We start from the raw sequence: 12197 nt of genomic DNA, 5'->3' as shown, positions 1-12197 counted from the left end.
AAGATTGGTAAAAGAGGTGTGGAAGGAGTGAATATGAGGGGCATCCTAGGATGAGATGGATGGATGTGGTGAAAGGGGCATTAGGAAAGAGAGGAATGTCTGTTGAGGAAGGACAGGAGAGGACAGAAGATAGGGGTGAATGGAGAAGGGTTGTGTATGGATGATGCTGTGATGCATGAGGGGGTGGGGGATGGGGGATGAGGGAGTATGTATGAGAAATAAATTGACGCAGCCTGAAGGGATTTCTCCCCGTCTTCTCCTTCTCTAGGTGTAGTATGTGTGAGTAAATTTTGACGCAGCCCGAAGGGATTTCTCCCCGTCCTCTCCTTATATGCAAGGGGGGACGGAGAGGGGGGGTCGCCGATTAAATGAAGCGGCCTTGCTGTGGATGTGCTGTGTCTTGCGACACTGCTTCTGACCCAGGGCGGTGGGCAGGGTGCAGGGATGACCCGTCATCCAGGAGGTGCTCAGATGAGAGGGAGGGTGGAGGGGTGTGGAGTGTATTTAGGGATGAAATGGGTGGGAGTGTTTTTATGCCTTTCCCTTTTTGGCTACCTCCCTTGGAAGGGGGAAAGAGCCTTGGTATATGTATGTATGTTCTCCTTCTCTGCATGAGGGGATGGAGAGGAGGGGGTTGCCGAATTAGTGAAGCGGCCTTGCTGTGGATGTGCTGTGTCCTGCAACACTGCTTCTGACCAGGGCAGTGGACAGGATGTAGGGATGACCCGTCATACAGGAGGTGCCAAGATGTGAAGGAGGGAAGGGAGTGGAGTATGTAGGGGATGGAATGGGTGGGAGTGGTTTCTATGCCTTTTTCTTTTTGGCTACCTCCCGTGTAAGGGGGGAAAAAAGCCTTTGGTGTATGTATGTATGTACAAACTAGAAAGAATTCAAAGAGCAACAACAAAGATGGCACCAACAATTTGCAGTTTGACATAAACAAAGATTGGACAAACTAAATTTACTAACCCTAGAACAAAGAAGAGAAAGAGGTGATTTGGTAACCATTTATAGAATTATGAAAGTGATGGAAATTCTGGATAGGAATGAGTTACTAAAATGGGACAGAGTTACAAGAGGACACGAGAAGAAAATTAAGAAAGACAGTTACAGAAGAGACCTGAAAAAGAATAGCTTTCCATATAGAGTAATAGATATTTGGAACAAACTGAAAGAGGAAAGAGTGAATGATAAAACTATACATGACTTTAAGAATAAACTAGATGCGGAAAGATACAACAGTGGGTCACTACGAGCATAGCTCTCCTCCCACAAGATACAACTAGGTAAATAACCCCCCATCCCCACCCAGTTCCTTCCATTCATCACAGCATCATCCATACACAGCCATTCTCCACTCACTCCTATCTTCTGCCTTCTCCCTTCTTCAACAGATATCCCCCTCTTACTTGACGCCCCATTCACCCCATCCATCCATCTCATCCTTGGTTGCTCCCTTCATGTTCACTCCACCTACCTCTGCCTTCCACACTTCTTATACTATTCTTCATTCATTCTGAATATGATTATCGGAAATCAAGAATATAGTTTAAATTGGAGTTGTACTTGAATTTGAGGCTAGGTATAATAAAATTAGAGAGTAGGAGACAGAACCCAACAAACATTGCTCTTCTCCTGTATATTGCAATTAGATAAATACAAACATATACACACTTACATCAACCACCCATCCTCCTCCACCACCTCCCCCTACTTCCCTATCAGCACTTCAAGGATATAGGGTTATCCCTGTCCCTTGTCACACTGCTCGAGTCAAAAGTAGTGTTTCAAGACAGCACCTCCACTGCATTGCCTGACAGCTAGGCTGGTTTACCCACACAGCCTTGTTACATGAACCCACAACCCACCCACCCACTCAAGAATTATTTAGAGCAAACAAGAAGAAATCCATTAGATCATGTTATTTCTTCAATTTCTCACAACCACTCCATTCACTTGTATCTTTTATGCATATACTGCCTTGCTCATCCCTCCACCTCATTCTCAGTCCCCACATGTTCCATCCATCCACTTCTGCTTGCTACATTTTTTTTGCTAGACTTTCTTCATTCTTTCCATATGCATAGACCATCTCTGCATTCTTTGATCAACCTAAACCACCTCACCCCAGATCACACCCTCTCCATCCTCATAACCCTCACCTTCATAAACATTTTATTTCAAATATACTGGCCTTTCTTTTCTGCCTTCTTCAAATTCCAAATATTGGTTCCATACAGTGCTGTGGGTACAATCATCCCCTTTTATAGTCTTCTCTGCATTGAATCACAGATACATGTTTCTCTTGACACCTCATGATGTCTAGGCATTTTACTTGCCTCCCTTAGTGTGTAATTCAACTCCATACCCACTCCTTCATTCCCTGTAACATACCCTTATTACTTGAAGCACTCCACTTTCTCCTGCCTTTCATTCTTTAAACTCTCCTTTAAATCCCTCCCCCCACACACACCACCATCATCATCATCACCCTTTAAACATTTCATTGCCTTATATTTACCTTCAGTGTCTTCCTCCTCCTCTACCCCCCATCTCTTTGATCATTTCTTTCCTACTACTTCTTCAGCTTCCTGCTGATATGGGCAATTTTGAAGACCTATTTTTGCCTCATTTTGATGTTTTTGTTATTACATTATATCTTGTAGAGGGTTGTGCAAGTGTTGATGTGGCATTTGCTTTTTCTAATGTATTTGTTGTATTTGCTTGTTGTATGATGCTGTATATCAGTATTCAGCTTTTCAATTATTTGAGCTCACTAATTTGTTGATTTGTTTATTGCCACCTCAGAGTCTGTTCAAGTAAATCTTGGAAACTCGCTGTCATTTATCCCAAGCCAGTGCCTTTGGAGCCCCATGAGAATCAGTAAAGTTATGTTATGGCCATGTACAATTTTAGGAGAAATTTGTTACCATTATCTATTCATTCATTTATTTATGTATTTGTTTATCATTCACTGAGTCATTGCCCATTAAGCAAGGAAGTGATGTATGAGAAAAGAACATCCTCATACCTTTCACTCCTTTTACCTACTATTTGCCCTTGTGAAGACTACTCATCAACACTTGATTCATCCTTGAAGAAAGTGTGAAAAACTCAGTGCTCCAGTGTTGCAGTGAGTCTTACATTATACCAGAAAGTCTTTGGCATATTACTGTTCAATCATGGGGCTCCATGGGCTTAGTTATGTTCAAGTTTAAAAGCTCTGAATGTTATGCTTACATCTTGTATTTCTCAATATAGACTGTTTATGTTTTTTTATTTCTTTTAATTTTTCTAATCATTTTATTTTCATGTAACCTATTTGGTATATTGAGGTTTGCTAGGCAGCAATAAATGTATTCACATACCAGTGTGTGTGTGTGTGCTCGTGCACATGTATGTATTCTCATTTGTGTGGGTGTAGGTATGTCTTGTATGTATGTGCAAGCACATATTTGTGTGGGTAGGTATGTGTGTGTACACATCTTTGTGTTGGTAGATGTGTGGATGTCCAGAACTAAAACAGTACTAGCACAACACTGATATGAATCTAGTTAACACCTAAGAATATATGATCATCTATTGCCCCACATTTATGTAGCACAGACAATAATACAATATTACATCTTGGAGAGACCTGTGGAAAGGTCTGTGTTGGGGCTATGGCTAACCTGTAGATGAAATTTGAGGTAAAATACTTTTGAAATACAGAACTCTTTAATCACACATACTTTTTAATTTCATGCACATTAAACTGACAGCATCAAAGTAGTATCTATTTGCCACTTAAAAAAAAAATGGGGGTGAATCTAAAGTACATCATATAGAGATGAAAGGAAGACTTCTAATTTAAAGATCTTGAATCCTTACACCCATCACACCAAGCTGCACTGTCACAATTTACTCCTTGCCTCCAAAACATATCTTTATATAAACACATACACTCTCAGGTCACAAGGTCAACCTTAAAGAATAATCACTTAAGACCTGAGGTTATCTAATGCTGTTTTTTTTTTTTCACTGTTTCTAAGAATAATCACCAAATCAAATATAACTTTCAAATATAAAATGGAGCACTGGGAGTAATAACAGTTGCATAAAAACCACCTCTATAGGACATTTGTACTCAGAAACCAAAATCCTTCCAATAGAACATCATGTGAAAATGGCAAGAATACAACTAAGAATGGAGGGGACTCTCTCCATAAGAACATGGACATTTAGAGCTCTTCTCTCCTTCCTTTGAAAACCACTACATCGTTCATTAATGCCCTGTCAACCCCCTTTCCATCCACCTCAGTTTACCATGTATACTTATGCTTGACTCTCTTCTCAAATACTATGTATACTACCAACAACTGTCTTTCAAAACAGATCTCCAACATCAACTCTCCACTATGATTTTTACCTGGCACCCCAAACTTCCATATTATTTTATAGGTTCATCCCCTACTCTAGCATTGAAATCTCCCAACACTACTACATTGACTTTCCTCCCAAAACTCTTTAAGCCTCTTTTAAGTCTATCCAGAAAGCCTCCCTTTTCTCTACACTCTTCTCACTACCAGGTCCAAATGGGATTACAAAAACCCTCGTCTCCAATCTGAGTTTCACCCTTGCTGACATTAACCTTGAGGATGACTATGTGTTTTTCTATCTCAACACATCCCAGCAGAGCTACTCCTTCCCTCTCTTACCCCCACCTCACTCCTGACAATCACCCCTCCCTTTCAGCTTAGTTTCACTTAACACTAACACATCCATCTTCCTTCTCATAAACATACTGCCTATCTCTTCCCTTTTACTATCATCTGTACCACAATCATGCACATTTGATTACCCAAAATCTTAGGATTCTGGTTGGAAATCTAGACCCTCGTATGCCTGGACTTCTTGTAGGTTATGTACACAGAGAGCAGGATACCCAGTCCTATCACTCAGTCCCACTTTGTCACCTTTTATGACTTGCATGGGAATCACAATGGCAAAAACTTTTCCTCCCCATACCACAGGGGACACGTAGGAATTGAAAATGTACACTTAGAAGAGGTAAAGAATAGTTTTAAGGGAACAGCATAATGGAGGGATAGTCATAGTATAAAAGTAGCATAATTCTTCTAGGAGTTGTGATAAACGATGTGTGGCTCTAATTCAGATGGGCACTCCAAAACAGTCCTTTAGGCATTGGCTGCATGCTTCTATGCAGAAAGATCAATGGGAGGGCCAGAGGACCATTACCTGCTGCTGTGGGGTTGTGAGCTTCCAATCAGTGAAACTCGAGACCATGTCTTGCTGCATTGCTTCTGAACCAGGGCAATGGGCAAGATGCAGGGATGACCCGTCATCCAGTAGGAGTCAAGAAAAGAGGGAGGGAGCCATGGTGAATGGGAGTGTTGTGTGTGGGGATGAAATAGGTGAGAATGGATTTATAGCTTCTGACTTGGGGGAAAAAGAATACTGCCACCAAGTATTTCCACTTGGATTGTAAGAGGCGTGAAGAAAAGGACGGGAATTGGGACTAGGCATCCTTCTTGTAGCCCCACAGGGGACATTCCTAAACGAAAAAGTAAAGGCATAAGAGGGTCTGGGAGTTTTCCGACCAGCACCCTAAGGTTTGGGTCTTTTAATGTGCGTGGATGTGGTACAGATGAGAGTAAAAGGGAAGAGATAGGTACTATGTTTGTGAGAAGAAAGATGGATGTGTTGGCTTTGAGTGAAACTAAGTTGAAAGGGAAGGGTAAGTGTAAGTTTGGGAGGTTATCAGGAGTGAAGAGAGGGCGAGGGAGGGAAGGGGTGGCTATTCTAGTAAGTGAAGAGATAGGTAAACGTGTAGTGGAGTGGAAGGAGGTTTCTTCAAGGATAATGTGGATGAAGGTGAAACTGGGAAAGGAGATGTGGGTCTTTGTAAGTGCATATGGGCCTGGCAGTGAGAAGAGTGTAGAAGAAAGGGAGGCCTTTTGGATAGATTTAAATGAGTGCATAGAGAATTTAGGGAGAAATGTCAATGTAATAGTACTGGGAGACCTTAATGCTAGGGTAGGAAATGGTCCAATTGATGGAGTGTTTGGGAAATGTGGAGTTCCAGGAAAGAATCGTAGTGGAGAGTTGATGGTGGAAATGTGTCTAGAAAGTTGATGATAGCAAATACAGTGTTTTGGAAGAAAGTCAAGCATAAGTACACATGGGAGAGGGTGGAGGATGGAAGGGTGATAGATAGAGCGTTAATGGATTATGTAGTGGTAAATAGGATTATGATAGGAAGAGTTAAGGATGTACATGTGCTAAGGGGAGAGGGTGGGGGAATATCAGATAATTTTTTGGTGGAAGGTAAGTTGAGAGTGGAGGATAGATGGAGAAAGAGGAAAGGGGCAAAAGGTAGGGAGGTGCTTAGAGTGAACTCTTTAAATGAAAAGGAGAAGGAGTACAAGAAGAAGCTGAAAGAGTGGGAGGGAGTGAAGGATAGAGTAGAGGTAGGTGTGGAGGAGGAATGGGGATGGTTCAAGGAGGGAGTCACAAAGTGTGCAAGAATGGTGTGTGGAACAAGAAGGACAGGAGGAAATAGAAGGAAGGGTAGTGAATGGTGGGATGAGGAAACAAAGAAGGTTGTAGAAGAGAAGAAGCGAGCTTTCACAGTTTGGTTACAAAATAGGACGAGGGAGTCATATGAGAGGTACAAAGAAAAGAGAAGAGAAGTAAAGCAAAAGGTAAAGGAGGCAAAGAGGAGGGCAGATGTGAAATGGGTTAAGAGTATGACGGAAAATTTTGAAAGTAATAAAAAGATGTTTTGGAAAGAAATTAAGAGAGGAAGAGGAGGCAAATCAAGTAGAGAAGAAAAAGTAAAAGGTGCAGATGGAGAGATGATAATGGAAGAGAAGGCAGTAAGGGGAAGATGGGCAGAATATTTTAGGGAGTTGCTAAATGTGAAGGAGAATAGGGAGGGAAAGATAGTTACAGTGGGAAATGCTAAGAAAATGACTGTGATGTGTGAGGAAAATGGAGGAGAAATAAGGAAGGATGAAGTGAAGACAGTTGTTAACCACTTCACTACGGGACTTAAATCTCGCAGGCAGCAGCCAATGCCAGCCGTACGACATGTCGTAATAACACTCGCATCATAAAATATAGTCACGGCTTATATTGATCGTTCTCTCTTTCACCCGTGAATTTTGAAAACCACAGAGAATGGGATTAAGAGCAGATTAGAGAGAATGTAAAAACACAGGGGCGACTACAATAAATATAATCAAGACGCCGATATGGCAGCGTCGCGAATCCACTTGCTCCTCATGATGCCTACGTGTGCGGCACCGTATGGAAGGGGTTAAGATGATGAGAGCAGGTAAGGCACCTGGTCTGGATGGATGCCATGTAGAATGTCTAAAAAAAGGAGGTACAGTGATGGTGGACTGGCTGGTGAGGTTATTTAATGTTTTCTGGAGAGAGGGTAGAGTGCCAGAGGACTGGAGGAGTGCCTGTATAGTTCCACTTTACAAGGGAAAAGGGGACAAGTGTGAATGTAGTAATTTCAGAGGGATTAGTTTGTTAAGTGTAGTTGGGAAGGCTTATGGGAGGATCTTGATTGAGAGGATTAGGAGAGGAACAGAGGGAGTAATTGGTGAGGAACAGTGTGGATTTAGGATGGGTAGAGGTTGTGTAGATCAGATCTTTGTGGTAAGACAGATATGTGAGAAAGCTATAGGAAAAGGGAAGGATGTTTTTTGGGCTTTTATGGATCTGGAAAAGGCTTACGATAGGGTAGACGGAAAGGCACTGTGGGAGGTTATGCAGATAAACGGGATAGGAGGAATGCTTTTAGGAGCTGTCAGGAGTTTTTATGAGAGTAGTAGAGCTTGTGTCAGGATTAGAAATGGAGAGTGAGAGTGGTTTGAGGTAAAGGTGGGACTTCATCAAGGATGCGTTATGTCGCCCTGGCTGTTCAACTTATACATGGATGGGGTAGTGCGAGAGGTAAATGCAAGGGTAGTGGGTCAGGGATTGGAGATGTTTAAAGAAAATGGAGAAAAGTGGGAGGTGAGCCAGCTGTTGTTTGCGGACGACACTGCGCTTGTAGCAGGATCGGAGGAGGGATTGAGGAAGTTAGTGACAGAGTTTGGGAGAGTATGTGATAGAAGAAAGCTAAAGATAAATGTCGGTAAAAGTAAGGTGATGAGATGTACAAGGGGTGAAAGTGGCAGTAGTCTGGAAGTGAGCATAAAGGGAGAGCGACTGGAGGAAGTGGATAGTTTTAGATACTTGGGTGCAAATGTGGCAGGAAAAGGTGGAGAGAAGGTGGAGGTAGAATGTAGATTGAGAGAAGCGAGTAAATGCGTTGGTGGATTAAAAGAGTGTAATGAGGAATAGACATTTGGGAATGGATGCTAAGGGGAGACTATATGAAGGAGAGATTGTGCCAACAGCACTGTATGGGACAGAAGCATGGAACATAAGAGAGGAAGAGAGAAGGAGTTTGAATGTGTTTGAGATGAGGTGTCTGAGAAGTATGATGGGGGTTACTAGGCTAGATAGAGTGAGAAATGAGGAGGTGAGGAGGAGAACAGGGGTGGAAAGGGAGCTGGGAGATAGGGTTGATGAAAGAGTATTAGGAGGTTTGGACACATGGAAAGAATGAGTGAAGAAAGACTAGTAAAAGATGTATGGAAGTCAGATGTGGAGGGAGTGAACATGAGGGGATGTCCAAGGATGAGGTGGATGGATGGTGTGAAGGGGGCTTTGGGGAAGAGGGGAATGTCTGTTGAGGAAGGACGGGAGAGGACAGAAGACAGGGGTGAATGGAGAATGGTTGTATATGGATGATGTTGTGATGGATGAGGTGGAATGGGCGGGGGGATGGGGGATGAGGTAGTATGTGTGAGCAAAATTTGACGCAGCCCAAAGGGATTTCTCCCCGTCTTCTCCTTTTATGCATGGGGGGACGGAGAGGGGGGGTTGCCGATTTAATGAAGCGGCCTTGCTGTGGATGTGCTGTGTCTTGTGACACTGCTTCTGACCCAGGGCAGTGGACAAGGTGCAGGGATGACCCATCATCCAGGAGGTGCTAAGATAAGAGGGAGGGTGGAGGGGGTGTGGAGTGTATTTAGGGATGGAATGGGTGGGAATGATTTTATGCCTTTCCCTTTTTGGCTACCTCCCTTGTAAGGGGGAAAAAGCCTTGGTATATGTATGTATGTATGTACTTAAGCTACCTCCCTTGTAAGGGGAAGAAAGACCTTGATATATGTATGTATGAAACTCAAGACAGCAGTTGGTTGTATGGGACAATCCAGAACTGATCACTGGATACCATCAGGCCCCACTAAATGGAGAAACAAATATTATGTGCCAAACACAAGCTTGTGTGCTAACTCCTACATGCATATAACACTTCTATTATCATGGTGTATGATGTGAATTTTATTGTGGAAAATGATTTTATGTGGAGTTTTAACTTTGTTGAAAGATTCAGAGAATATTTTCTGTGTGTTTCAAGGATGTGTTAAGGTGATGAATGAATGTACTTGGTATGTATTTAGAATTTTAGTGTTTTTTCCTGTTTATTTTGTGTTGTGATGCTGATGTTGATGCAGAGGTTGACCTTGGTTCCTCCTTTCCTCAGTTGTCAATGTTGGTGGTGGAGGCAGTAATAAGGGGGTAACAGTTCGAGTGGGAGGGAAGCGCACCCCCCCTCCCATCCCCCCACCACCTTCACACCTGGGGGGGGAAGCTGGGGGAGGAAGTGGTGGTGGGGCAGCACTACCAGCAATCACCCAGGGCTCTGCAACCTCCCCTTCCCCCTCCACTTCCATCTCCACTTCCTGTGGCAGTAAAGGTCCAACCATAACCCACACCCATGCTGCAGCCAGTCCCACCCCTACTACCCCCCAGCCCAGCACCACACAACGCACATTCCTGCCAGTAATCGCAAGTGACAAAAATCACAGCAGCACTGGAAATGGAAAGCAGCACCCAAGTGTCAGACCACGCAGCAAGAATCTTAGTAATGGGACAGCGGTGGTGGTGGTTGGTGGTGGGGAAGGGAAAGGGGAGCCGCCGCCACCACCACCACCGCTAGCCAACACCAACAACAACACCACACCCAACATATCCGCCCACCACCCACCGGTCACAGCTTCCCCTTCAGTCTCCTCGGCATCCCCATCCACCCCAACTGCTGCTGCCAACGGACCACCAACTGGGTCATCCTCTACTCCCTCGCCCTCATCCTCTTTCTCCCATCCTCCTGCTCCCAAACCTGCACACAGACAGCACAAGCCACACAAGACCAAACGAAATTCAGGTATGCTGTTTTACCATTTTATGTTTACTAGTTCCCTTACCAATCCCCCTCCCTATGAAATTGTCTGTTCATATATTCCTTAAAGATCATTCCTTGCTTTTTATGGCCTAAGTTTTGTAAGACATTTTTACTTTATTACTTTTGTTTTTATTTTTTAAGATTGGCCTTGTATGTCCCAAAAATTGGAATCTTGAAAAAATGTAGTGTTGCATGCTGACAGTGAAAATTGTGAAGCTGTATGTTGCATTTCATAGTTGAGCATTATGAATATTATGTAGGCTATTTTCTAACAATTCAATATGAAAATTGTCTTCTTGTAATTGCCCCCATGGATAACTTCTAGTATATTATATAGGAAGCATCACTTTTGATTTTTTCATGTGCTGCTAGTTCTATATTTGTAACATTGCAAGTAATTATTCAATTTCCATATATTGTGACTTTAGATAGCAGGAAAATCTGTGATAGAATAGGAGAATGATGGGGCTGTAGGAAGAGAGATACAAAGAACAATGCAAGGGATGAAAGCTAGTACACTACCTGGGTTATGGCTGTTATGTGGAATATTTGATAAAAGTAGTAGTCATAGTGAAATGGTTGCTGAGATTGAATGTGTGCCTAAGGGATTACACTGGTGGACAAGAAGGGTGTATGTATGGTTCCACTATGCAACAGAAAGAGGGACAATGTGAACATAGTTGGCATGATGTATGGGTGTTAACTGAGGATTAGGAGGAGAACAGAGGTAGTAATTAGGGAAGAGTAAAATGGGTTTAGGTAAGGAAGAGGTCACATTGGTCAAGGTTTGTAGTAAAATGTGCAAGAAGTTTTTGACAAAGCATGAGGATACCTTTGGCTGTCATGGATTTGAAGATTTATGATAGGGTTAACAAAAAGACATTATGGGACAGTCTTTGGATGTATGAGGTAGAGGAAAGTTTGTCAAGGTCAATCATAAGCTTTTTCATGAGTAGTAGAGCTTGTGAGAGTGTTGGGAATGGTATGAGGTAAAGGTGGGATTGCACCACGGTTGTGCAGTGTCACTGGTTGTGAAGGTAATGGGTAGGGGTCCAGAGTTGGTGAGAGAGTGGAGGGAATTAGGAGGTGAACCAGGGAAGACCTAGAATAAAGTAGATGAGGTGTTTAAAAAATAGCAATTGATAGAGAGTAGTTGTTATTGGTTGAGGTAAAGATGAGGCATGAAGTGATTTCATCTTGTCTGCTCTGTATATTTATGAAGGGTTGCCATGATATGAAGTAGTGGGGATAAACCAGCTTTGGCTGTCAGGCCTTGCTGTAGAGGTACTATGTCCTGTCTGGCACTTGAGCAGTGTAGCCGGGTACAGGCATGACCCTTCATTTACGAGGAGCTAAGATGGGAGGAATAAGGAAAGTGTTTTTGGTTGGGTGTGGGATGGGTTTAGGCTTACAACTATTCCCACCCCACCTTTAAAAGGGGGAAAGGGCTTTTTGGTTTATAGAAGTTTTCAAATTGTGATGGGTAACAAATTGTTTGAAATCCAGCAGATTTTGTATTTAATCAGTGAATGTAAGATTATGCTAGTATTCAAACTTATTACCCACTTTCAGAGAAAATTAGAATCGGAGATGAAGTAATTATATTTCTACCACTAACTGTGGTCCTCTTATAAGTACTTATCCTTTGAAGAGGACCACAGTTAGTAGATGAAATATAAGGATTGCTTCATCTCTAATTTTAATTTTCTCTGAAAGTGGGTAATAAGTTTGAATTTTATTTGTGTGCGACTACATCATGATACTCTAGATATGCTAGTAGTTAAACATAGCATATCATTTCTAAGATTAATAATCAGTGAATCATTAATGATAACACCTGTCATCTAGGACAATTGTAGTAGCTTGCTTTTTATGAGATCATGAT

At 42.5% G+C, this 12197-nt stretch overlaps 1 protein-coding gene across 6 annotated transcripts in view; it reads left to right on the top strand.

Moving 5' to 3' along the window:
• The window catches only part of Su(dx) (WW domain containing E3 ubiquitin protein ligase suppressor of deltex), a 140032-nt gene that overhangs the window by 78633 nt on the left and 49202 nt on the right, over positions 1-12197 (top strand). For 5 of the 6 annotated variants that reach the window (XM_076187861.1, XM_076187870.1, XM_076187878.1 and 2 more), the window contains one exon: positions 9614-10294. The exons of the other annotated variant lie outside the window; for it this stretch is intronic. In XM_076187861.1, the coding sequence (XP_076043976.1) occupies positions 9614-10294 (681 nt within the window). The remainder of the gene's footprint in view (positions 1-9613; positions 10295-12197) is intronic. 6 annotated transcript variants of the gene reach the window in all.

Source organism: Oratosquilla oratoria, chromosome 1 (assembly GCF_046742065.1).
Source record: "Oratosquilla oratoria isolate Oo_2021 chromosome 1, ASM4674206v1, whole genome shotgun sequence".
Classification (NCBI taxonomy): domain Eukaryota; kingdom Metazoa; phylum Arthropoda; class Malacostraca; order Stomatopoda; family Squillidae; genus Oratosquilla; species Oratosquilla oratoria.
This window is presented reverse-complemented; position numbering and strand designations above follow the sequence as displayed.